The sequence below is a fragment of the Monopterus albus genome, unplaced genomic scaffold, assembly GCF_001952655.1.
Source record: "Monopterus albus unplaced genomic scaffold, M_albus_1.0 scaffold118.1, whole genome shotgun sequence".
In the NCBI taxonomy this organism is placed as follows: Eukaryota; Metazoa; Chordata; class Actinopteri; order Synbranchiformes; family Synbranchidae; genus Monopterus; species Monopterus albus.
Genome location: NW_018127998.1, coordinates 1,149,681 through 1,175,793, shown reverse-complemented (window position 1 = coordinate 1,175,793; position 26,113 = coordinate 1,149,681). Strand labels below are relative to the sequence as shown.

At 43.0% G+C, this 26,113-nt stretch overlaps 4 protein-coding genes across 5 annotated transcripts; 1 reads left to right on the top strand and 3 right to left on the bottom strand.

Moving 5' to 3' along the window:
- The first annotated feature begins 50 nt into the window (after nucleotides 1–50).
- snpha (syntaphilin a) lies at nucleotides 51–8,287 on the top strand. 2 transcript variants are annotated; one of them, XM_020611846.1, is made up of 5 exons: nucleotides 51–3,484; nucleotides 3,607–3,738; nucleotides 4,589–4,738; nucleotides 4,925–5,479; nucleotides 5,611–5,765. In XM_020611846.1, exons 1-5 carry the CDS (start codon nucleotides 3,441–3,443, stop codon nucleotides 5,666–5,668), a joined length of 939 nt encoding a protein of 312 aa, XP_020467502.1. In that variant the 5' UTR covers nucleotides 51–3,440; the 3' UTR covers nucleotides 5,669–5,765. The 2 variants fall into 2 exon arrangements, with proteins under 2 accessions (XP_020467502.1, XP_020467501.1); XM_020611845.1 differs by having other exon boundaries at nucleotides 4,925–8,287.
- A 103-nt stretch (nucleotides 8,288–8,390) lies between these two features.
- Nucleotides 8,391–13,048, bottom strand: fkbp1aa (FKBP prolyl isomerase 1Aa). The gene is made up of 5 exons (XM_020611781.1): nucleotides 12,894–13,048; nucleotides 12,748–12,795; nucleotides 10,859–10,971; nucleotides 9,567–9,737; nucleotides 8,391–9,280 (listed from the first exon to the last, which is right to left on the bottom strand). The coding sequence occupies exons 1-4, from the start codon at nucleotides 12,928–12,930 to the stop codon at nucleotides 9,606–9,608; spliced, it is 330 nt and encodes a 109-aa protein (XP_020467437.1). The 5' UTR covers nucleotides 12,931–13,048; the 3' UTR covers nucleotides 8,391–9,280; nucleotides 9,567–9,605.
- A 2,644-nt stretch (nucleotides 13,049–15,692) lies between these two features.
- Nucleotides 15,693–21,650, bottom strand: mfsd2al2 (major facilitator superfamily domain containing 2a-like 2). The gene is made up of 13 exons (XM_020611915.1): nucleotides 21,522–21,650; nucleotides 20,844–20,963; nucleotides 20,622–20,746; nucleotides 20,388–20,520; nucleotides 19,797–19,875; nucleotides 19,542–19,705; nucleotides 18,546–18,636; nucleotides 18,124–18,245; nucleotides 17,868–17,951; nucleotides 17,663–17,746; nucleotides 17,459–17,571; nucleotides 15,966–16,109; nucleotides 15,693–15,873 (listed from the first exon to the last, which is right to left on the bottom strand). The coding sequence occupies exons 1-13, from the start codon at nucleotides 21,624–21,626 to the stop codon at nucleotides 15,693–15,695; spliced, it is 1,545 nt and encodes a 514-aa protein (XP_020467571.1). The 5' UTR covers nucleotides 21,627–21,650.
- Nucleotides 21,651–22,956: 1,306 nt separating this feature from the next.
- fam110a (family with sequence similarity 110 member A) lies at nucleotides 22,957–26,045 on the bottom strand. The gene is made up of 2 exons (XM_020611794.1): nucleotides 25,901–26,045; nucleotides 22,957–24,762 (listed from the first exon to the last, which is right to left on the bottom strand). The coding sequence occupies exon 2, from the start codon at nucleotides 24,599–24,601 to the stop codon at nucleotides 23,336–23,338; it is 1,266 nt and encodes a 421-aa protein (XP_020467450.1). The 5' UTR covers nucleotides 24,602–24,762; nucleotides 25,901–26,045; the 3' UTR covers nucleotides 22,957–23,335.
- Nucleotides 26,046–26,113: the final 68 nt, after the last annotated feature.

Here is a 26,113-nt window from a genome sequence, read left to right as displayed (position 1 = left end):
TTGTGCTGTTCACTCAGCTCATTCACTTTATTACATCGTAAGGATTTGCTTTTTAAACTGCCGGGTCTTACAACTGTGAAACAGATAATAAATGTCATATGGTACTAAAAGGGTCTTAAAGAGTCTTAGGTTTGAATTTGTGAGCCTGCAGAAACCCTGTGTATGTTTTTGTCTTTAAAAGTTCTACACATTTTTGCTTGTTCTTGGCACTTCTCATCTGAGAGGATTGGGGAGGTCCCTGACAGTATGTGTGGCTTTCATAGCTAAGATATTTTAAGAATTAATTTCCGAGATGCTTGGAACTTATTGATTTATTTTAATTGTTATTTTAAACCAGCAGCGTCTCGTTGTATGTGTTCTAGACGTCCTTCAGGACTGTGCTTTCCTGCGTGTTCAGTCGATGTTTTAGATATTGCATTACACTGCTGTTCCTCATAAAGTAAAACTCACTTCAGACAGAATCTCAGTGACCTGTATGGAAGAGCAGTTATGCTTCAGGCGTCACTTGAAGAGAGAAAAGAAAACGTAACATAAATTGTAAGTAAATGTTGTAAATGTTGAATATCACTGCTTTACAGAGCAGTTGTTGTTGGTTAATGGACTGCTCGTCGTTCTTCAGCTCTTTTAAACATTTGTTTCAGAGAGTACTGTTAATATTTGGCATCTATATGAAACATATTATATATGTATGTGTGTGTGTGTTTACTTTGCTGAGGCTTGGGACATGGCATTTAGTTCAGATGGTGTAACTTTAGTTAAATTACAGCTTTATCAGACTTGTAAATTTACTTTTAGACTAGGACTTGTCAGGACTTGTGTCCACTTTATTCTGTGTTCAGAGCACACCTGGTGTCACATCAGGTGACGGCAAAATAATTTTTCTATCATGGGTGAATACGTGACACTGTGAGGTGACAGTGACAGACCATATGCTCAGAAGATGTAGGGATGACTGTACCAAACTCCAGCTGAGTGACACTCCCATCTCCCATTTCCTCCTTCACTGGGTAAAAAGGCCAGAGAATGTAGAACTGAAACCTTTACGAAGTGAATATCTTGGGATTTTCACATTGAGTCGTGTTTAGATAAATGCATTCATTGTTCTGTTTCGCCTGTATTCCTAAAATAAAAGAGCAGACCTCGCCCTTAGTGTGTCCTGTATTAATGGACGATTCTTTGCACAGTCATGGTGTACTGTACCGGTCCAGCTAGACACTCCTCAGCCTGTGCTTTCTAAACCATAGCTCCCCTGTCAGACGGTATCAAGCCACTAATGTGCAGCGAGGTCCTGCCACATGAAGGTTGTCATCCCCCCTGCTGTCACTTTAAGAAGCACCGATGCAGCAGACGCAGTTACCTCATTTCAACTCGGGCTCCATGGCTGCAGGATGGACTCTCATCAGCATCTTTTCATCCCTTCGGCCACCAGGGACAGCTCAGCGACCATCCAGTCTGGCAGGAACGGAGGCTTCCACCCGGCGAAATGGTAGCGTTTCACAGAGCCTTGATAAGATGGGCTGTCAACGGTGTTTTGGGTGTTTTCGGCTATCAGGAACGCATGTGTTGAGATTTAGACAGCCGGTTACATCTTTGTTCAGTAGGCGTATGTAGGACGCACGCTGGGACTAAATTTGCGTTCCTCTGTAGAAAGTACCCGCGGCGGGGCTGTTAAACATGTTTGGGGACCCCTGCAATCAGCTGGCAGTGCAAACTAGGAATCAGGAGACGTTTCTGGCTGCTGGGTTCACCATCGCCCCAGGTTTGTCAGCTTTGTAGGCGACAGATGTGTGAACTCCAGCAGTTCAACGCCACAGTGATTATTGGAGGACGGAGCGCGTCACACGCGCACCGTCTGATTTTTCTCATCAGCCCACTGTGGCTTTTTTTAAACGCCTAAGTACAGTTTTAGCCGCCTACTCGCTCGTGCTCGCCTCCACAGTAAAAGTCACGCTTACGTAAGATGATTGCGTATTTCTCACCGGTAAGGTACTTGCCACTTGTTGCACAGCCAGAAGAGGGAGGTGAGATCTCTCATTGTCCTAGAAATGTAGGACAAAATGCGATGCTTCCTTTCCTTTTAGTCTCCTTTTCAGTATCAGAGGTCTGCTGTGTGTGCAGCTGCTACAAAGCTTTGTGCAGCAGCAGGTAGATTTTAGGCCTGGATCAGCAGGTTCTCTAATCTCTACAGAGCTGCAGTGGCTTTGGAAGAAAGATGAGAACATTTTGGCTGAGGGGTGTCTAGCTGGACTGGTACATTTTGTTCTCATCTGGGATTGTTGTAGGTGGACTGAGCTGATTCATAAGTGGGGTGGTGACAAAGTTACTGTACCTGAAACATTTTCATTAGGCTGCTTTTACTGTTAGGCAGGGCTGTAGCTGCTGCTGAGGTCATGTACAATATGCTGTGTGCATCAGTGTGGAGTTTGTTTATGACTAAATACAATGAGCAGTAACATATAGAGACAAACTCAGAAAACCAAATGAAGGTGCTAAAGTTTCAAATAATAGGTGGAATAAAATCACTTGTATATTGTATGTGAGTAACACTTATTGTTTTACAGTAATACTTTGAGTTAGTATGACTCAAGATTACTGTCTGCTGTGTCATGCTCCTGCATTTTGGGTTCGTGACAGCGTTACACAACAGGAGATGTCAGGCTAATAATGGAGTGTGTGCTGAAAAAAGAAAGGACAGTTTAAAAGGTGCTGAACAGAGAAATATGAACGCACAGAAAATATGCATAAAATAGGCAAATTAGTGGATGTCAAAGATTTGAAGGATTTCAAACAGCATTTAAACTTTACTGTTGGGAAAAGAAATGGACAATGCAATAGGGCAGCTAACTGAATAAATGAAATGTGAAAGATCCAAATAATTATTTTGTAACAGGACCTCTTGAATATCCTAAGGAGCCGTTATGGGGCCACACCAGAAACACCTAGTAAAGCTAGCACACAGGAATCTGCCCCTGCAGACAGGTAATGGGTGCCGTGACCCCAGAGACCCTGTTTTTCTTTCTTTTTATCCTGTGACACCAGTTAATTTGAGGGTTTATCATGTGTATCTGCAGCTGTGCAGACAGAGCTCAGAGAGGCAGCTGCACTGGCTGTGAAATCACTGTGTCCCTTTGTGTCAGCACAGAAAGGAAGCTTTATTTGCTTCCAGCCTAGACTTTTTTTTAAATTAGGGTTAGGGTCAGACTGTTGTTACTGACTTCCAGTAAAGAAGCACATAATCACCAGACGCAACATTCTGGAACAAACATCCTTTCTCTTTGCAGTTCTGCTGGGATTCATTTTAAATCTGTTGTTTTGGAGTATTGGTGATTCTGACTTTCTGGGTTTGTAGTCTGTAATGGTTTTTACAGTGAGGCTGTGAGAGTGTCTGGCGTCCATCTCTAGAGACAGCAGTGGGAAGGTGGGAGGCCCCTTGCACATCAATGTCTCTCACGCCCAGTCGAAAGCCCTCCTCAGGTCAGCGCAGGTACTGTGGCTGCAACGTTACACCACTGTTTTCTGACATATCCGGTAGACTATTGTGACTGCTGTGATTTACATTATGACAAATAGTGTAACTGAGCTTAATCTGATCTCTCTCTCTCCCAGATGCTCTGTGGGCACCAGCGGTGGCACTGCACGACATTCCCACAGTGATACGTCCAGTACCCACACATATCCTGGTCGGGCGAGGGCAGCAGAGGGCAGCTCCACAGACCGGACGCATCCTACTACACCCAGGTCAGATACTGTTCATAAAATTCTCTTGGAACAATGTGTTAAAAGCAGGGTGATGAGTGTCACAGTCCTCCATCTTTATTGGTTGAGCTTCTTTCCTTCCTCACACAGTCTAAAGACACTGAGGTCAGGTGAACACAACTGTGCGGCAGGTGTCACTGAGCTATGTGACCCCTGTGATGGGCCGGTGACCTCTTCTAGCATGTTTTCCAGCTGACAGTGATTGGGAGTACTTAACCACATGTAGTTAAAGTAGCAGCATAACTACCTTTTGCAGTAGTTTGCTGGTAGTTCAGCTACATTCATACTTTTCATAGTGATTCAAGTAGTGAATTACGTTTTGCCATTTTTTGTGTAGTTAAGTCCAGAAACTACAACCAGCGTTGCACCATAAGGGAGTAATTTTAAAAATTTCTTTGCAACAAAGAAGCCTGTCAGCTCACCTGTGAGAAATATTTAGCTATAGTTTCTAATATTTTGAATGTGAATTTGTAAAACTAAACTTGGAATATAGTAGGAGTCCATTTGTCATAACTGTTGATTATTGCTATTTATTAATAAATGTTCAGAGACGTTTTTGCACGGTGTTTAGAAGCAACCTGGCTAACAGTAATTTTGCTTTGTGAAATACTCTGGAAGACAGTGTCTGACAGATGGACACTGTATAAACAAACATTCTTTTCCCATTAATTCTGGGGTATTTTATTTATCTTTATCTTTTTTTTTTGTTTACCTTGTCAACTAGTAAACACAAAAACTGACTGTTATTAGCTTCACTAAGGGTTTATTACAGGGCTTTTGGTTTGCTATAAGGCGTTTTTTCCCCCCATACTCTACATGTGTGATGATTAAGGCGTCAGGTGAAGCACACGGCCTGTAGTGACAACCATGGGATCAGGCCCCCTACCCCGGAGCAGTACCTTACACCCCTGCAACAGAAGGAGGTGTGCATACGACATCTACGAGCCAGGCTGAGGGAGAATGTGGAAAGACTGCAACACAGGTGAATCTTTCTGTCCTTCAACTCTGTTTTTTGGCTGTGTGTCATGACAACATGTAACCAATAAGCAGGTTACATTTAAGTTGTAAAACTGATCTTTTTAGAGTTTCTCTGCACTAAATTATATTATTCCTGAGACATAACTCTGCAGATGAGCCTGCTATTCAGTTATTCTTTATACTTTATTAGGGACTGTGAAATTGATGAGCTAAGGACCCAGCTGTACAGGATGCAAGAGGACTGGATAGAAGAGGAATGCCACCGTGTGGAGGCCCAGTTGGCCCTGAAAGAGGCGCGCAAGGAAATCCAGCACCTCCAGGAGGTCGTAGAGTCAGTAAAGTCCAACCTTGGTATTCATGAACAAGACCCCCAAGACCACAAACCGTACTCAGGGTTGCAGGGAACTCGACCAGGGAGGAAGTCTCGCTCCTGTGGCTGTTCCCCAGCCAGCACTTTGAGCCGCAGCGCCACCTACACCCGACTGAGCCACGATGCTCTGCAGCTGGAGAGCAGCTCAAATGCTCCTGAGGCAGGTGGAGCATCTCGCCCAGCAGGACACCTGCATGACCCCAGCAGAACCCACCTGCTCCTGGAGGCAGCCCTCCTATCAGAGCAGTTGCCACCACAGGGCCACATCTGGGGCCCCCCACCTGTGCCACGCTCTTCGACCTATGAAAGGCTGTGCAGTGGGGGGGCTGTACTGCCAATCTCACATTCCTGCCACACTCTCAGCAGCAGCTGCAGGTGCAGTGGACACACCTACCTCCCCCACCATCACTTGTTTTTGCACTTACCTCAGGAGGAGGCACCGGTAACAGCAGTGACTCCTGCTTCTCCTGTCACTAATCCTATTCCCACTCCTTCTTCTGCTGCAGAGAAGAAGCCAGAGGTTCGCTCCCAGGCCTGCAGCCCGACCATGAACTGGCTGTGTGAGGAAAACTGCACCCAAGAGCTGAGTGTCATTTCTTTAGCCACAGCAGACATCACCCCCTCAGAACCACATCTGTTTCGATCATCTTTACCTCCTGTGTCCCCTTCTGAGAATTCATACAGAGTTGAGCCGCTACCACTGGACAAACCAGAGGAGGTAACACAGATGCCAGTTGAGCCCCACACCTGCCAGCCTCATTCTAGAGCTCCACTTCCAGTCAGACAGGAAGCTGTGGTGCTGGAGATGGACGAAGACAATAAGGAGGAAAGTGAAGGAGCAAATGAAGATGGGTACTCCTCTCAGCTCTGCCACTGGAGCAGGTACTTCCTCATCGATCTTTTAGCTTTGGCAATGCCAGTGGTCCCAACCGTGGCGTGGTGGTGTCGAGGGGCGGCACAGGAAGTCTTGCCTGTATATCATCTCGGGTCCCTGCTGAGAGGCTGCTGTGCTGTGGCCCTCCACTCGCTTCGCCGCCAGGGAGCAGGGAGGGGACGCCGGCCCACCAGCATGAATGGAACGACCCCAGTCTCAGAGACGGAGAGAATACAGCTCTAACCTCTGCAGACACTGCTGACTTTGCTTTCTTACATTTTGGTCATTGCCAAGCTTATGATATCTCCTGCTAGGTTTTTTTTTTTTGTGATTTTCTGGTCATCTTGCCTTAGAGAACAAAGAATTAGTTGTACATTATTAAATACTTTAATTACTTGCCTATACTTTCTGCTACTGCCTGCAGTTTAAGTGCTTTTCTCTAGATCGTAGTTTGCATGTAACCCACAGATTAGTTGGGCCCTCTTGCTAAAATTAAAAAGCCCGTACTTGGATTTATATGACCAAGCTTTGGGGCAAAAATGTGCAGTTTGTTTTATCCAAAAAAGTTGTCAAACAAAATCATCATGTTTTACAAAATGATGAGGGACATTTATTTAACATGAACAAGGTCCCACAGCATCAGAAATATAAAATAGTCAGTACTTATCTAAGTTGTTAAGAGGACAGTGTGCGTAGGTGGGAGAAGGCACTTCAGCTATTTCCTCACATAAAAATATTGAATGTTTTAAACCTCCTGGTACTTTCATCTTCTGAAGGGTAGAGCATGTGCATCAACTCTGGTATTCCGGTGCAGAATAGGCAGATCATAGATCTAAAACAAAATAAAATAAACATGGACCATGGTTTAAAAGTGCATGGGCCAAAACACCAACATTCCATTTTATTTTTTAGCTGCAATGTACTAGTTACCTGAAAATAAAGAAAACTCTATGAAGGCAGCAGCTTGGCTTTTAGCAGGACATCACAGCGTAGGCCTTGGTGTGCAAGCAGGACGTCAGCAGTAACCTGGCATCATGCTCCAGTCCTGATAGGCCGTGTCTGGTTGTGTAGCTAAGTCAGATATTTCTACAATGGCTATAGGAGATAAGGAGAAACAGTTCTTTAAGATTAACAAAGAGCAGTTTGTGGTCCACACTTCTGTATGAATGGATGAACCTGAATGAGCTGTTCTGTTCAATGAATCTGTGAAGGAAGAACAGTTTTTGATACAGTATATTTTCTGATTTTATAATGTAAAAAGATCTTTGCACAGTTGCAGGTAAAGATTTACACTCCAAGTTCTTTGCATGAGTGTCGGTTGCTTTCATAGCACTCTATAATAATGATGTACAGAATGTATCATAAATGTGAATACCCATCTTACAAGCGTGTTGACTGAAATAGCTCATCTGTCATGACCAACTAGGTTTAATGTACAGTATGTGTGGTTACCAGTTTCAGCCTTATTATGCAACAAAGGGCAATGAAGGACTCAAGGTGGATGAAGAACTGTTTGTACAAATTCATAGGGAAAAAGTAATCAAGGAGAGCAGAGATTTGGTCAGTGGTGATAACTATAGAGGGCAGCACAGCGGAGCGGTGGTTAGCGCTGTCAACTCGCAGGGTTTGAGCCCAGGCCAACCTGGGGCATTTCTGTGCAGAGTTTGCATGTTCTCCCTGTGCCTGCATTGGTTCTCTGGGTACTCCAGCTTCCTTCCAAAGACTCTGCCCTGTTCTAAGTGGTATAGAGGATGGATGGATGATGGCTGTTGAAGGCACATGAGACTGCAAGTAGCAATGGGCAAGTAGTGTGAAAGCACTTTGAATGTGATGCAACGCATAGAAAAGTGCTATACAAGTATAAGACTGTTTATCATAGTGAGGGTCTGGCCCAGGGGGCCCCAGGACTGCATTTAGCAGTAATCACACCCTTGTCGCATCAGGACAAAGCAATAGTAAGATGGAGGAAATTTTAAGTTATTTTGTTTAAACTATTTGTTTCTGGTTAGAGGGCACAAAGTCTAGAGTTTGAATTTCTATTTTCGCTTTGTTAAACTTTAGTTCCACAGCAACTACCTTTTCTTTATGTCTAAGGATGTGCTTATGCATTTGCTTCTGATTAATGTGTCACTTATGTGTTAACATACTTCTTATTGCATAGCCTGGACTCAAAATGACAAAACTAGACTTCAAGTCAGCCTGTTCTTTACAAGCATAATCCAATGAAGCACATTAACTGTACTTTAACTGCACAAGCAATAATATTGCAAAATACCATGAAATGTTTCTTCACAGAAAATAAAACATGCTTGTTTTATTGTATTATAGTGTGCATAGTTCAACATAATTCCATTAACTATTCATGGATGTAGGTAAAGAGTGACAGTCACCCAAAAAAGGAAAAAATAGCAGTTTGTGTTAAAATTACTCTTTTAATGTGTTTGAGCAAGGAACAGACCTTTTACAACATCCACAGCTTGTTACACACAACTCCTTCACATAGAGTCACAAACCCCAAGATGTGCCTACAGATCTGTGTGGGGGAACTTACCATGCAACTTTAGACCTTTTACCAAATATTTCCCCCCCAAGACCTTCTCTAGGCTAAAAAATTTTTATACAACCAACGAGACAAATAATGTCCAGTTGTGAACATCATAAAGTCATTTTACACATAAATTAAGAATTGATGCTGCAGTGTGGACAAAGACAATCCTACATCTGCAGAGACCTGTAGGCTGTTCATGGCAATAATGTGCTTGATTAATGAATCCCTGGTTACATTGTATTCCATACCTTTTCTAATTTCTCCCAATAGCAAGTATCTCAAAGGTAATTCATAGAAATACCATTGTGTCAAACAACAGTTTATTCAAGACGACTCATTACCTGCAGTCAATACAATTTTAGTGTAAAGGACCATGGAGCCACAGGAACGAGAGTGAATACTAATGACACTTACCTAAAACCTGGTCCTGATAGCAGACACATTTTGTAAATTGTAGGTAAAAAAAAAAAAAAACGAAAACAAAATGCAAACAAACTAAAACAGAGAAGTGTCACCATAAAAAGACACAGCAGAATATGACAAAACACGTGGGATGAGATGGCCTATGACTTATTACTGTGTGGAATCTAAAGTATAGTATGAAGGATAAAGTTTTAAAGCAAGTGACAACATAATTTGTATCTAAATGGAAAGGAGAGTGAACTATTGAAGCTATAGACATAGGTCCTATGCAGGACTCGAGCAGGAATCATCTGATAACATTTTCCTCCATGTTCCCGAGATAGGAGTCAACCTGCAGTGAAAACAAGAAGGGTCTTAGTGCTGTGATCAGGGAGGAGGCCAGATACTGTTCATTTAATCTCTAAACATCACTGGATAAATTACAAAGACTAAATGTATAGATTGTACATGTGTAACGCTTAAATGTGTGCATGATGTTGGCAAGGCTTTATGGTTGGGGTGATTCCTACCACTGCCCAGCCATCGCTCGCACTTTAGAGCAACATAACTACCCCGTCCTCTCTCTATATATGATGCACATACATATGCTAATTATTCCAATCATAAAGACTTCTTACCCTGAAAATTTGAGTGGAATTTAAGTGAGTGCACAGGTTTCAGGCTTCCAGACCAAGCAGCTCCACATCGAAGGTGAGAGTGGCGTTTGGTGGGATGATCCCTGGGTGCCCTTTACTGCCATAGGCAAAGTCTGGTGAGCAAATCAGCTTCGCCCGCTGACCTACACTCATCTGTGGAGGAGATCGACAGGTTACTTATACTGCTGTCACTATTAAACAGGACACACAACCATTTATTTTCATTATTGATTACTCTGTCAATAACCTTGTCCACAAAATGTCAGAAAACTGATAAAAGTTTTGTTATAATTTCCCACACTGCACTGAGACATCTTCAGATGTCTGGTTTTGTCTGACAACCCAAAACCAAAAGATATTTGGTTAACTATTATGTAACTGTTGATGAATTCTCTGTCCATCAACTAACTGATCTGTCACTGAAGTTCTAATGCACCCAGTTACACCAGGCTAAATCTGATTCAGTCTAATCCTACAGTCCTGCAAACAACCCTCTATTCATGGAGCTGATAAAGTTCAGGCTGTTTCAGACAGGTGTTGATTCAACTGGTTATTTCAGAGGAACTGTACTGTGTTACACTGACAGGCTGTTTCTGTTATTTTGTCCACCCCATTTACATAATGAGGAGAGACTAAATAAGAGAAAGAGTAGCAACACAAACTACAGCTTCAACAATGATCATGAACAAACACCTCTCTGGAATAAAACCTGAACATTATCGCCTTCATGTTGCTATTATGGTACGTTCACATTATTATGGAAAAACGACTTTTGTACGTGTCTCACCATTGCTGTGGATGTGTTGCGCTGTGAAGGCGCTGTAAGTTCAAATTTGTTGAGCTCTGACCCCGGCTGTGCTGACCTTTGTGCGCACGGCCAATCACTGTGTTGACCTCTGACCCCGGCTGTGCTGACCTTTGTGTGCATGGCCAATCACTGTGTTGACCACTGCTTTAACTAACTAGTCAGCCTGCTTGTGTTTCGTTTCACCCTGGCTGCACCTATACTCATAGAATCTCAGGTTGCAGTATCTAACCAACGCTTCTGAATTTCCTCACTGTAATAACATCAGCACGTGAATGCGGCTACCAAGACTGTTTAAAAAAAAACACAGTTTGAGCCTCTAAAATGTAGTGATCTACTGCCAGCAATACTAGCACTGTAGCGTAATGTGAACGTGCATTTAGGCTGTAGACTGCATCGCAGCTGGATGTGTATGTCCACTAATAAGCAACTGAGAGTAACGTTTTGAAAGGAAAAAGCTCCCCCTGACCTGGGCTACTCCTTCTTCCCAACCACGGATAACCTCCTGGTGTCCAATCTTGAATTTGAACGGCTTCCCCCGGGACCTCGAGGAGTCAAACACTTTCCCGTCTGCCAGAGTTCCTGTGAAAAACCAGAAGGGGGGAAAAGCTGCTTATGGCTCTTACAGTACATCACTCAACAAATAGCTTGGGTTGCTGAGTCCCACTTTTCTATGTCCAGTGGTATAAGAGACGTTTAAATAACACTGTGTAAAAGTACTCCACGCCATTTAACTGATGTAGCTGCCCAAGGTGACGCTGGTTGGAGCTACTAGTGGTTCACAACATAGTGGTTGTGCACCTCCAAAGGGTCACAAGATAAATCTGAGGGATTGTGGGAGATTCTGATACACAAATGTGTTTTAGGTTTTTGGACTTTTATTTTTGTGAAATAGTCTCTTGCTCCCTCTGCTATGAAGAGTAATCGCAAGGAAGCCATCTGAGAACTTCCACTTTGGTGGAGCTCGTAAGCAGATATCCAAAAACCCGTGTCAAGCAGGGCTGAATAGGTAGATTCCAATTAAACCATTTATGTTTGGATGATTCCTTTCTAAGTAAACATGTATATGCGGGCCAAATGTTTGTGCAATATTAGCTGCCATGAGTCACAACTGTCTCAAACTGTGAGGACCAGCCGCGGTTTACAGGAATACTATGACTCAGGATGGGTAACTGACTTTGAACATCTCATACTGAATCTAGAGACCACATGTAAGAGGACACACTGAAAAAGGCTCCACACTTGGCTTTGTGTTTGTGGAAAGCATTTATATTAGGCATCATCATTTTGCATTTCCCAAGTAAAATAAATCCTTGGTCCACAGTTTTATAACACGGTGTTTAATTTAGCCTATAGTGTGTACATAGCACAACTTTATATAAAATGTAGAAACCTGTTCCCAGGATAAGATAATAAATTACGGTCAGCGCTTTAAGCCACCGTCGTATTTATCTAATGTAACCGAATCATCAAGGACAAATGAAATGAATCTATTCTTTGTGAATGGAAATAATCGAATCAAGTGATCAGCTCTAAAATAAAGAGGTTGCACAGCTACACTAATTTTTCATAGGCCTATACACACGCGCGTGCATGTGTATTTGTAAAATCTTAATATAAAAAGTGAGCATCGTTAAAACAACACCTGTCTGATATGTAGAATAGATTAAAGTAAATAAAAGTTACGATAACACAGTGCATGTGCCCTCAGTGCTGTACTGTATTTGTAAAATCTTAATATAAAAAGTGAGCATCGTTAAAACAACACCTGTCTGATATGTAGAATAGATGAAAGTAAATAAAAGTTACGATAACACGGTGCATGTGCCCTCGGTGCTGTACCTCAGTACTGTACTTGGCGTGTTTTGCTTTGGGTGCTTTTGGCCGCAGTCTGTGCCAAGCAGCCCTCTAACGGGAGCCGAGAGCCAAGAGCTAATGCTAGTCGGTTAGCATCATGGGGCCGGAACACCGGGGATAGCTTGGCTGACAGCAGCTACGGTAACACTAGCACGACTGTTAATACGTCCTTCTAAAACGCCTCCATTAATGATAACACACGTACGTTTACATTAGGGGGTAAGTGATACGAAGCAGCGTCCGAATGTTCGGCTTTAACTACACATTAGCTGATGTTAGCCGAACAGACACTGGCAGTTTAACAGGGCATTGAACGCTACTAACCAAAAGCACAACCAGCCGCTGTTAGCTGAAACAAACTAATATCTACTTGGTCCCCCGTGTAACGCCAACAATGGGCGTCCATACCCCTAATAAACGGCGATAACGGGATTCGTGTAGTTAGCGTTCAAGTCTCCGCTCAACAGCCTCGACACTACTCCAGCCTCCCCGCTCACTCACCGACATAGTGCACCACGACTCGCTGCCCCTTCTTCGGAAATGTCCGTCCTTAAAACAGCAGAAAACACACAGAGAGAGTGTAATAACCAAACACATTGTAAATGAAATACTGTATATCGCTACAAAACAAGGCCAGATGTTCCCACCGTCACCCGGAGTTATGGTCTCAATTTCTACTCCCATTTTCGCTCTTCAGTCGACCACCCTACAGTACGAGCGGAAGCAGGACTCGGGAGGGGGCGGCCTGTTGACGAGTGGGTGGACATAGATGGGGAAAACCGTCCAGTTGCTTATGGAGGTATTGTTATAAAACATATAGACCGTATGTTACCCGGAATCGAAACGTTTTCTAAAGTATGCGACATCCTGACTAACACAGGCTAACATAACAAACTAAAACGTAAATGGATAACTTTGTCAAGGTCTTCATACCAACATCTCCACGAATAGACACAGAGCAGCTGTAAATGACTAAAAAGATGCTCAAAATGATTATAAAACTGCACAGGGATGTGCTGTAAATGACTACAAAGAGTTACAAGACAATCAGAGAGAGAAGTATAAAATACCCACAGAGGCAAAACAACCACCTGAAGGTGAGAACTCTTAATGCATCCTTGTGCATGTAATGTAGGTTATCAAGCACCTCTATGGGCCTGTTATTTTCATGGTATATTCATCAGGCTGCTAGTATTTTTAGACACTTGCTTCTTGCTTCATGATCATACTGTAACGATGAATGACTACTGACAAAAGCTTTTTTTTTTTTAGCAAGTATGAATAAGCATGGCGGCATGATGGAGCAGTGGTTAGCACTGTTGCCTCACAGCAAGGAGGTTCTGGGTTTGAGCCCCGACCCGGTGCCTTTCTGTGTGGAGTTTGCATGTTATCCCTGTGCCTGCGTGGGTTCTCTCCGGGTGCTACGGCTTCCTCCCACAGTCCAAAGACATGCAGCTTAGGTTGACTGGTGACTCTAAATTGCCTGTAGGAGTGATTGTGTGTGGTTGTTTATCTCTGTCAGCCCTGTGATAGACTGGTGACCTGTGCAGGGTGGACCCTGGTTCTCAGATAATGGATGGAGGAATGTAAACACAAAAATATTTATAAGCACAGTATTAAACATCAAGTTCTTAAGGCAACTTACAAGCATGTGGGGTAAACACTCACAATAAGATAAAGCAACTTAAAATTTAGAAACCACCATAACCTCCATAAGGACAGCAAAAGTTCAAAATAAACATTTTAGATACCACTATAAAAACAAATGTCTAATCATATCAATACTAATTATCTGATTAGTATTAAAATATTATTCTGAAATATATAAATGCTTAGGATAAGTAAGACACCATTACATATATCTGTTTTGAATGTGTAATTTTTTTTAATTGTTTTTGTGCAGCTTTCTTGAGTTGTTTGCATGCAAACACTGTATAATGTGTTGATCAGTACCTGCTGCTTCATATTTACCATACAAACATGAGAATGGTATCAATGTTTTCATCAAGCTTTCTGTAACAAACATCAAACTATTTCTTTAAGGTATCTCACTATACCCAGGACACTTTGGATCTCACTTTGGACACACGCTCAGTCTCAGGAAAGCTTCTGGCCAATGTAACTTGCCCTGAATGCAGCTGAGGGCTCAGTCTCTGCTCACGCCACTGAGGGCTCACATTAGACTGAACCACTCGTATAGGCCTGCTGCGTCCTCCAGAAAGGTTCTTTGATTTTTTGACATGAGAAGGAGCAGATGACTTCACAGAGTATTTTTTATCAAGACTGTGACAACACGAGGAAAGGTTTGCCTTGTATGTGTTGACCTTAGTGTTATAGTGTAAAGTTAATGTCACACCAGCATCAGCGTGGGGGTGCTGAAGAATTGTTGGCTGCTCAGAGTTTCCCCTTATGTCTGATGATGATGATGATGATGATGATGACGATGATGATGATGTCACGTTTAAGCTAGATAAAGAACAAAACCAAAAATAAAAATTATTATAATTGCCATAGGACCAAAATATACATGTGTGTTACTATAAACTTAATTTAACCGGGTTGGTACAGATTTTGAAAAGATTTTTCAGAGAAATATGGTTTTAAATGTCCCTAGAGACAAGTATTCTTAATCATGAATGAGTGAGAAAGAGTGAGTCTTGTGCAGCTATTCTAGCTTGTCTTCATTTAACCTGGTCATGGTTTGAACTACTCCTCGAAACAGTTTAAGGAATAGTTTGTTTTCTTGCCAATAATAAGATGATTGGTTCTTCTTGAAAATAGCAACAGTGGTGGAAGAAGTACTCAGATCCCTTACTTAAGTAAAAGTACAAAAGTATTAGCATCAAAACATACTTAAAGTATTAAAGGCAAAAGTACCCATTATGCAAAATGGCACATTTCACATTAATATACATCATATTATTGGATTATAATTACTGGTGCATTATTGTGTCCATCATATTTAATGATGCAGCGGACAAAGGAGGAGCTAGTTTAAACTACCTTATATACTTTTAATTTGAATTACTGCTGGGTATCGTTTGACTTTTCCACCAAAGATCAGTAAGGCCTCATGATTATACTGTTATATTTGTATTACTCTGGTTCTGAAAAGTAACTAGTAACTAAAGTTCTAAAATAAAAGTAGTGGAATAAAAAATAAAGTATTTGCTTCTAAAATGTAGTGTGTGACACAAAATGAAAATACTCAAGTAAAGTACAGATAGCTCAAAATTGTACTTGAGTAAATGTACTTGGTTACTTTTCACCACTGAATGGCAGATTGGTATCAATCCTCGGATTCAGGTCATAATTCTCTGTAAGTTCATCACAACGACTGTGATTACGATTACAAACGTGTTCACTATGCAGTAGCTGCTTTACAGCTGTCATGGCGGCCTTTTGCCATTTTACCTCTTGACAGGCTAATCTGCCAAAGGAGCCACTCACTGGACTGTGGTCTTTTGTTCAGGGGGCTGCACACACTGCCTCTCATCAATCGGGTAGAAGCAAAAGAAGATCATCCCTATCAGCAGAAGTGCGACGGAAACTGGCGAGAACAGCACCGTCAGAGCCATCACTACTCCGTCTCCATGGTTACATGCACCCGCTTTGTAGCCCACAAACCTGCAGAGAAGAAGAAAATCATAATGTGACAGACCAACAGATGTACACACATAACACATACAGTATAGTGAGTAGAGTGAAGACTGACTCACTGCAGCGTCATGGTTGAGATTCCAATAGACAGGCCTGCCGCCAGCTTACTGCAGAAGGCGTAACAGGAGAAGAACAGAGGCTCCAGGTCCTGGCAGGAGGGATGTCTCAAGGCAAAGTCGTCCACCACATCTGGAAGCATAGACCTGTAACAATAGACGGACTATGAGGCACAGATGTGTAAAAGGCCCCCGCCCTCCTACAAAGGACTGAAACTCAGATTGAAAGAGACACAAAATATGTCTTTTTGTGATTGTGTTGCATCTCCTTCAACTACTAAGGTTTTGCACATCCAGCGCTGGAAGAAGTACTCAGATTAAGGATAATGTCTGTGACTTTCTGTCTATGTTATTGTCAAAGCACCCTATAGAGAAACAAATACCAGCAAAGGCTAAGAATAATAGTTTTTAAAGTCTCTGAAGTAAGGAAGAGTCGACTGTGGGTGGATGTGATCTGATGCACAGTTGACTATCTTACCTCATAGACTATAGGCTGTTCTTTGGAGTTCTTACTAGGAAAAAGATGAACCCCTCACATTTTTTATGAGGAGGAAAGATCGCCGACGCTCACTGGTGTGTTTATCTCTGAATGGGACGTTTGAAAATATCAAAAAAGAGAAAATCACCAACCCTACCCCTCTAGTAGAAGTATGGGGCAGTGGTGTCCTAAAGGTTAGAGAAGTGAGCTTGTGACCAAAAGGTCATGGGTAGGATAAGGACAAGTATGACTATGTAACTGTGTGAGTGGGAACAGTGTGTTCCTAAAAAGAATCATGGCCTCTCAGTGAATCTACCCTGAAAAAATAAAGGTTAAGTAGCTACATACAGTATGTCACAGTAGGGTCCCTGATGGACTAGCGGCTAGGATTCAGTGCTCTCGCCACTGCAGCCCGGGTTCGATTCAGGGTTGCGTCAGGAAGGGCATCCAGTGTAAAACGTGCCATGTTTCAACATGCGAATCATCAGTGTGATATTCTTTGTGGCGACCCCTAACAAGAACAGCCAAAAGTGACAGAGAGCTACATATGCCACAGTAAGTTGTTGTTACAAGTAAAAGCCCTGTATTCAAATTTTTCCTTAGGTAAAAGAACTTTGTGGTCCTTTTGTCTTTTTCAAGTTGTCACTTTGTGTTTCTTTGTAGTGGTTTGATTGAAAGAGAAATGCCACTTCAAACAGAGGCTGTGGTCAATGGGCCCCCTGACATCTTTGGCTCCTGGGCATGCACCCACCAAACCCATTCAGTGTCTCATCCATGTCTGTAGCATCTAGTGCACAAGCAGCCATATCACGTGTCAAAACCACGTCAGTTTAGCTGAGGAGAACTTAGCAGTCAACAAAACAGGTTTTTGCTAGAATATTCATCACTGGCCAGGGTCAGGTAGAGGCCATATGGATGATTCATGTGCACTGCATTCACCTCTGATACCGATGCGATCTTACATGTCTTATGCGTCTTGGACAGGACTGGGAACTGTGCGTCCTAGCGACTTACTCACCAGGGTAGCAAAATGATGGTCGCCATGCTGAAACCCATCAGAACGCACATAGTCATGAAGACTGGTAGGTTACTGGGAACACAGGCAACTACAGTCACTGCCGGGATGAAGAGCTGAGAGACACAAACAGGCCACACAAGTAAGAAAATGCCTGAAGTTGTGAAAATCAGATCATTGTGGCTACAGAACGCTATGATTTCCTACCGACAGTCCAATGAAAACTGTGGCCTTTTTTCCTTTTCTGAGAAGAACTGCTTGCCACACAGGAACTGCTACTGAGGAAGACACCTTTGGAAATATTGAGACCATTTCATTTGAAATTCAGCATAGCAAGGGTATGCTGAAAGATAATCCTCAGAAGGCTATGTTGAAGTACAGAGCAGTGTGGTCCTTGTTAGATGTGTCTTACCAGTAGAACCAGCAGGAGGTGCTGGAACTGGGTTCCTAGCCCAGCTGCATGACTGCAAAAAAGTGCAAAATTACCCAATGACATCTGAGATAAAACAGATAGGAAACAAAAAATTAGAAATATATATTTTTATATGCACTTTAAAAAACATTAAACACATTTCAGAATGCAAAAAGACAGCTGCAAATATACAGAAATGATTAGGGCTATTATCTAACCAGACCGACAGAGAAGCCACTATGAGCTCAAACTGCACCTGAAATGCAAAAGCACTAAACACAAAGCCGAGCACCAGTCGCTGGTAAGGAACGTGGCATATCAGCATCTTCAGAGAGGTCAGATAGGACAGTTGTACTTTGTCAGCAGAGCTCAGAGGGGCTGAAAGTAAAACCAAAATGAGATGTCAAGAAGGGGATGCAAAATACCAGAACTACTCACAGTTCAGACTTCAGCATAACGGTCTAATAACGGTCTACAAGGGTCTCATCAGCTTTCATCTTAATTTTCTTGCAAGTCCTTAGAACATTTTTCTTAAAACAGATGCATTTCTCTGGTTGCTATGGTACCTGATACTGCTGAACTGGAAAATAGTCTGATGATCCATCTACTCCAAGCAATTAAACCACATAGGCTATTTTTTGTTACTAGAAAATTGATTGTTGGCCACTTATGACTCACCCTGCTGCTCCTTCACCCCAAGGAACAGAACCAAGCTGCAGAGGAAATAAAGGGCAGCCATAACCATGGCTGAGGTCAAGAAGGCCCTTTGCTGAAGAAACAATACACACATCAATCCTTTACAGAGAAATAGAACACATCTACAACAATGTCCTTGCTGCTTAGAATTTGTGTTATTCACTTTGTATGTAATCCTGGCACATTTGGGATTATGTGCACTTATTCTACTATTATCATAACACTATTATCAACAATCTCATGATTAATAATGATCATTTCAACTTAATGGAATAGTTTTGGGAAATGAACAGTGGATAAGAAGACTGATGCCACTCTATCTGTTAGCTTAGCACATAGGGTGAGCCTGGGGAAGCAGGGTGCCTGGTCTGTCCGGAGAGCACCTGTAAAGGGATTTGTTTGACTGTCCAGCAAAAAATGGTAAGAGCCACTTCAAGCAAACACTCTGAGGTCTCCTGACTCCTTGGGCTGCTGAGCATGTCCCTAATGGGTGCATTCAGCAATCCCTCCACAGTTTCTTTCTGGTTCTAGTTTTCATGCTAGGCTAAGCTAACGGCCCCTGTCTCCATTGTTAATTGTAATGGACAGATATGAATGTGTTGCTTTTTCATCTAACTCTTGGAAAGAGAGTGTATGTTTCATAAAATGCCAAACTATTCCCCTCAGTCCATGATTACTTATCTAGTTAAGTTACCTGTAATTGTTTGTTTAAAAAACACACACATCTAATTCCAGTCAATCTGATGTTGGTCCCCAACTCTATGTTGTTAAGTAATAACTAACAACACAAGCCTGAGAGCCCACACACAAACCAACACAAACCAACACAAACCACGCCAAGCTAAGAACAGTAAATTACAGGGTAACAAGATATCCCTGGGACTATGTGAGTACAATGCCAAAGCAGTAGTGCTTGGCTGGTAAAGAAATATGAGTGTTATCTCAGGCAGAGTGACCACTTTTAGGCACAAAATCTACCGTTTTGTGAAGTGATGCAGTCTGTGGTGAAGAAGAGCTTGGGGTTGTTTCATGAGCCTGGTCCAGCTGTTGACAGGCCTCCTGCTTTTCTGTGTTGTACACAGCTACAACTTGTCCCTGAATTAGCGAAGCCAACAGCATCGCTACCATCTCCACAATCTTTCCTGGACAGAGACACAGAAAAGCAGAGGGAAACCCTGGTCACCGTTTTGTTTAAAGGATCTGAGATGTGAGCGAGTTTTGTGTGACTCTTACTGTAGGCTGTGGCAGAGTCTCTGTCCCTCTGATCGCCCCCCAGGAACATGTTGAGGGAGAGGTAGGGGATGTTGTAACACTTTATGGATGACAGGAACAGACATGACACCAATTGACAACACGATGGTGTTAAACTCAGTAACCATGGCGATGCAGCTCAGAGCGAAAAGGCAGCAACAAGAGTGACATGAAAATAGCATGAAGCTTTGTCACCATGGTGACATGAGAAAGATAGAGAAAAGAGATTAACTGATGAAAGAAGTACTCAAAACCAGTCCAACAATATGAAAACACTCCATTCTAAATAAAATTCTTGTATTAAAAATTTAGGTAAACAAACAGAAGTTAAAAACACTTCTTCTTTGTGACAGATTCCATTTTACATAGTTAATATTTTATTGTTGTACCTGTTAGAAATGGAGCTAGTTTCTAGCTACTGACTCTAGAGTTTGGTAGTTTAGGCCAGTTCTGACACACACACATCCTAGTCTTTTTTTATTTTTGTTTTCTTTTGGGGGGTAAGATATTGGATAACTTTGTCTTTGTGCTGTAGCCATTGTAGTGCAGAAGTGCAGAGTGCCAATGGCTTACACTCATGAGGGTCTCGAACAGGCAGGCTGATGTGAGGAACCACAACACGTTGAGAGCCTGAGACGTGGAGCCTGGTGGCTCTAACCACAGCAGCACATAGGACAGGACACCAAAGGGTGTGGAGAGAATCAGCCTGTGAAGATAAACATTGATGACTGTGGTCAGTACAGCACTGGAGAATGAATCATAGCTTAATTCCTGATGAAGTGCGTTAAACATGCTTCGCCAACCGACCAGGGAGTGAGTTTGCCGATGGGTGTCCATTTACTGCGGCTCACCAGATATCCAACCAGAGGGTCAGTCACAGCATCCCAGGCCTGACTCGCAAATAAAATCATGGAAACATAGGAGGCCTCCATCTGTGAAATACTGAAATACTTTATTTTGAAATTCAGAAAAGTAAATTTGGTATCAGAGTACAGAACCACTGTTTGTGAGGACAACACAAACTTTTACCTGCACAACATCCAGAAGAAAAATCTGCAGGGAAACACCGACAGCTAGAGTTGTGATCTGATGCGGGACCCCGCCCACAGCGTAACACATCTTCCTAGCCAGACGAATGCCCCCTGACCCCTGTGAAGCCCAGAGAAAATAGATGAAGGAAGTTTGCTTTCTATGGTAATTACCGAAACACCAGTTCAAACATTTAGTCGATTTCTGTTTATCCAGTTTTTGTCTTGATGCACATCTGCCAGCCAGAAATTTACCGTGAGAAAACACAGAGAGACACCAACAAAACCTTTAACATTATAATTATTAAGAACATAAAAAGATTCACAGCAGGATAGTTTCTTGCTGTTTGTCAAAAATGGGTGAAATGCCAGGAAAACCAGATTTATTGAATGGTTGTGTGAATGTAAAGCAGGAAAATCCATGAAGGGACTACTTTTGGAAGTGTTTCCAAACCAAAGAAATCTGAAAATATCAGTAGTCTAACAATAGACAATGTGAATTAGATGTAAATTACAAGCAATGTTGGTTATCACAACAAAGTTGAACATGCCAGAAGTTGAGGAAGCTCAGTAGTCATGTTAAATCATATTTGATCACTGGACTCCTCAGGAGCAAGCTGCTTCCTCCAATCTGCCCTAATGAAAAGGAAAAGAGAATAATGTAATTATGAAAACTTACCCTCTGACGCTGACCTTCGCTGCATGAGTTTCTATCCGCAGTCTGTTTTAACAACTTATTCTTCAATGTCTGTACTTGGTTTGTAATATCCTTACAACAACTCATTGTTTGAAGTTAGGAAGAGTAGCACGACATGCGTCTTTTGCAGCCTTCCACTGAGGGTAGCAGACAACAATAGCTCTTTCCATACACACACACAGTTATACTCAAATTCCCAGTTGTTTGACAAATCTGGTTGAACAACTTCTTTGGATTTGAAAGTGAGATACTCACATTTAGTCCACCTTCTTATACAGGCGTGACTAAAACTGTTAGTACCCTTACACCTCACTGAAACAATGCTCTGTTCTTCCCCAAAGGAGTTAGAGCTAGTTTCACTTTCATGTCTTTGGTTTGCTCCTGAGTAAAACAAAGAAGCGATGAAAAGAGTGGAAGTCTTATTTATTCTACAAAAACAGACTGTTGTCTTCAGCTAGTATCGCAGGTTTCACTGGATAAGAGGATGAAATGAAGAGAGTTGTCTGAGGAGCTAGGTATTATTAGAAAATAACTGCCTAGCATAGTCAAGGTAACAGCTGTAAGATCAGCTCCACACAGCTTCATGTTCCCGTGACCACAGCTGCTAATAAGAGGTTTACTGTCCGTGGGAGTGTAGTCGGCCTCCCTGGACGTAGCTGCAAGAAGAAAACCGAGCCTGAATTGAACAGGAAGAGAGTTTGAATGGTGAAAAAGAACCAAGGAAAACTTCAAAACAGACACAAACTGACACCCAAATGTGTCCAGGCCCAGGAAGAGCCTGCTTTGGAAAGAGAAACACAAACACTGAGTGGAGTTTGTTAAAATGCATGCTGACAATTCTTTGTGCTTCAGAGAGAAAATACTTTGGACAGGTGAAATTAAATGACAGCATTTTGCATCACTTCTTCAATATGTTCACAGAAAAAAATGAAACTTTTACTGTAAAGAAAAGAACATCCCCACTGTGCGACAGACAGACAGATGCTGTCTTTGTTTACCTCTGAGATAAAATACATTATAAATTTGAACTGTGTATATTTTAGTATTGCTCTAGTATGATCTCATTGAGGTTTCACTTTCAGCCCTTCTTTGCTCTGGTGACAAAGTAGCACCGCCCTAGGTGACTTCACCAAAGGTGCTGCTAAGCCACGTTTCGACTGGTGCTCAGCTTTGCACTTTGTGGCCCTTTTACAACGCCTCCCACTGGCTCTACTGGTAGGATCCAACTAACTAGATCACACATTGCTCACCTACTTAATAAACACAACACTTCAGTAACTTAATGAGTTCACAGAGGTCATGAAGCACCAGAAAAGGGAAACATTTTTCATTTGGCTGTCAGTAATCAGTGTGTCAGCATCAACTGCTATTTTTGGTGTGAAACGTTAAAATACATCAAGAGAGATTCGAAACGAGATGCTTACATCATTTAGTTTTTAATGCTGTCCATTTACAGCAGAATGTGGTTTGTTGACCACAGCTACAATTGTAAAGTTGTGAAATTCAAACATATTTGAAAAGTCAAAATAACACAAAAATTTAAGACTTTTTCTCAGCAACAAAATGTAAATCACCAAATTTCAAATTTTGTCAAATAAAAACAAAACAAAAAACCCCAATCAGAACAAAGAACAACCAAATCAGCATGAGCTACTTGTCAGGCAGTTTACATCCTTCACATACCTCAGTTTACTTCAAATTTAAACACGGGATCCCATCACCTCATGTGTTCTGTAACTGTGACATGTTGAAATCTTGACTTTTGTTTTACAGCTTATAGACCATTTAGCACCATCCTACAGGTTGGTGCTCTTATTTGCATTGTCCTTGGCCTGACGGAGTCCATACAGCCATTTAATCACTCTTGCATTTCTCTCAATGACAGACACACCGTAGGGAGCACGGTCTGCAGCATTGCCAGCATCCTCCTCCTCATCTTCATCTTCTCTACCGGAGCCGGCACACTCAGACCCTGGCGCGCTCACGCTTTGAAAACGAGCAAGGGACACAATGTCAGAACTAGATCCAGTCAACTCCCGCAGGTCTGCTGGGTCCAAACCGCACAGGTTGAAGAAGCGCTCCAGTTCGGTCCCAGCTCGGGAGAACCGGTCGCTCATGTCCGATTTAGAACGGGTCAGAGACGGGCGTTTCCTGGAGCTGGAGGAGGACAGACGTGTAATTGCCGGGGAGAGGGGAGGCAAAACAGGAAGGGTGGGGCCAGGTTTAGCAGAGACAGGGGTTCCAGCTGGAGAGGAGGGAGTGTTGTCAGGTTTAGGGGGGGCAACGACAGGTCTCAGAGGAGAAGAATGCAGTGTTGTCCTGGAGTGGAAAAGTTGCAGGTGTGAAGCAGTTGAGCGGAGTGGTAACTGAAAATGAGATGGTGTGGGCTGAAGGGGCTGCCTCATGAACAGAGGTGGTCTGCAGGGTGTCTTCACAGGGCTGGCCTGAGGGATGACGTCCACTCTGCGTACTGTCCCTGCAGCTGGAGTCCCAGGAAGGCCTGCACTCTCCACCTTGGCAGGTCCAGAGGCTTTTAACCTCACCTTGGCAGAACTAGACCTGTCAGGGCGGACAGGGGGAGGCAACCTCTCCTTTTTCCGTTGTGCCCCTGCAGGTATGGGACAAGGGGAGCTGTGTGCAGGGGTCGCACAGTCAGGAACTTTACTGTCCTCTGAGCCTGCAGTCGTACTAGACTGGAGTCCATCATGCACAACACTGATGAGGTTAGTTAGGTGCTCCAAGTCAAGCTGGACGCCCTCCTGCTTTGTTTTTGTTTGGGCGGGTGACTTCCTGGTGGGCTGCAGGGGGGTGCTATGGTTCCGGAGGGACCTCTGAACCTCAGGAGGCCTAATTGGCTGCTGCTTTGAAAGAGCCACCTGGCTCTTGACATATTTAGCCTTGTCTGCTTCCAGCCTCTCCACGGCACTCTGCTTCGGTCTGCCCTCTGCCTTCGAGCTTTGCCGATAGAAGTGTGGCCCCACTGGCCCCACTGGCCCCTTGGCCCGTAAGCGTGCGGGTGTAGCAGCAGTCCTGGCTGGTCGCTGGACAGAGTCCACAGGCATTTTGTTAAACACTTGTCTACTTTCTGTTTACAGGTCTTTAAAATAAATGCCCTTTATTCTGCAGAAACCGTAAACTGTGCCTCTGTGTAGATGTCTGATGAGCAGCTTCCATTTTTTAAGAGCATCTCAGTTGAGCTCTAGATCCTCGTCATTTGGGTTTCCTGTGGAAAAGAGAGACATCGGTCAGCAGAGAAGGAAAGACAGCTCAATTAAGAAATTAAATAAACAGTCATTAAAACATTTACCTTAAAAGAAAAACTGGCACCTATTTTTCAACACAGAGAGGACACAGCCAACTCAGCAAGTCAAATCTCAAAGCGCCCCCAACCCTTTCTTTAAGGCTGCAGCCTTCTCCATCCTACAAGCCCACTGGCTGCCAGCACAGATATTTGACCAGTTACTTGAAGTCATCCGTCTCTCCACAGACAGACACACAATAAAACTGACACTTCATTTTCAGTCTATAGACGTCCTGTGAAAAGAGTGGCAGAAATATAAATGTGTGTGTGAGAAAGAGGGGTGACGGTGACACCGTACTAGGACATCTGTCAACAAGCTATTGTCTGCAGGCAACACAAAGCAGATCACACACACACCAACAGCTGCTTGCTGAGCAATGACCCCTCATCTTTAAATAAAGCAGCCGGTTGCCAGGGTTTGTAGCCGACTTCTTCCTGAACTACAGCCTCTGTAGGATAAGTATAATCAAAACAAAGAGGTTCAGCCCAGCATCTGTTAAGCCATCCCCCTTTGTGCTCATTTAAAAGCCTCTAACTGTAGTGAAGGTCAAAATAATGAACTAGGTAAATACAGGGCCTCTCCCTGCACTTGTGTGTATACCCAAGGTCCAGTATGTGTTTGAAAAACACTGCTTGAACAGACACATTCTCTACATTTTTGCCATTCCAGCCCGAGCCGGGCCAAACTCCTGCTGACAGAGCTGGGAAACATTCTGTGTCACCATTCGTATCTTTATATGAGGTCCCTTTAAGATAACAGGCTGGTGTATTACAAAGTGAAGAGGAATGTGAAGAGGTGAGTCAGGCAAACAAAAATACTCATTGAAAGTTTCTGAGGCAAGAACCAGCATGTTCCACTACAGAGAATCGAAGGTGAAACGAAGCAGGAAGACAAAGACAAATGACACAGAAACATGGAAATGAGGGTAAACAACACATGCACTTTCTGTTGGCTCAAGGCCTACACAGTAGTCTTACCCCGACAAGCCCAAGTCTGCTTGTATGACGGTCTAGGTTTGTTGTTTGAAAGATGCTTTTGGCATTTCTACAGCAAACTCACCTGGACTGGTCCCGACGAGCTCCTGCACTTCGCCTGGGTTTCTGCTTTTAGCTCAGCGATCGCACTGTGTTGTCCTGTTGGAGGAGTGTGAGTGTGTGTGTGTGAATGTGGTTGAAACCATTTAGAAGAGCAAGACAAACCTGTTTGACAACTCATATGGGCTCCTCATGACTCCACCCCTTCCTGATGATTGGTCCATTATCTCTGCTACAA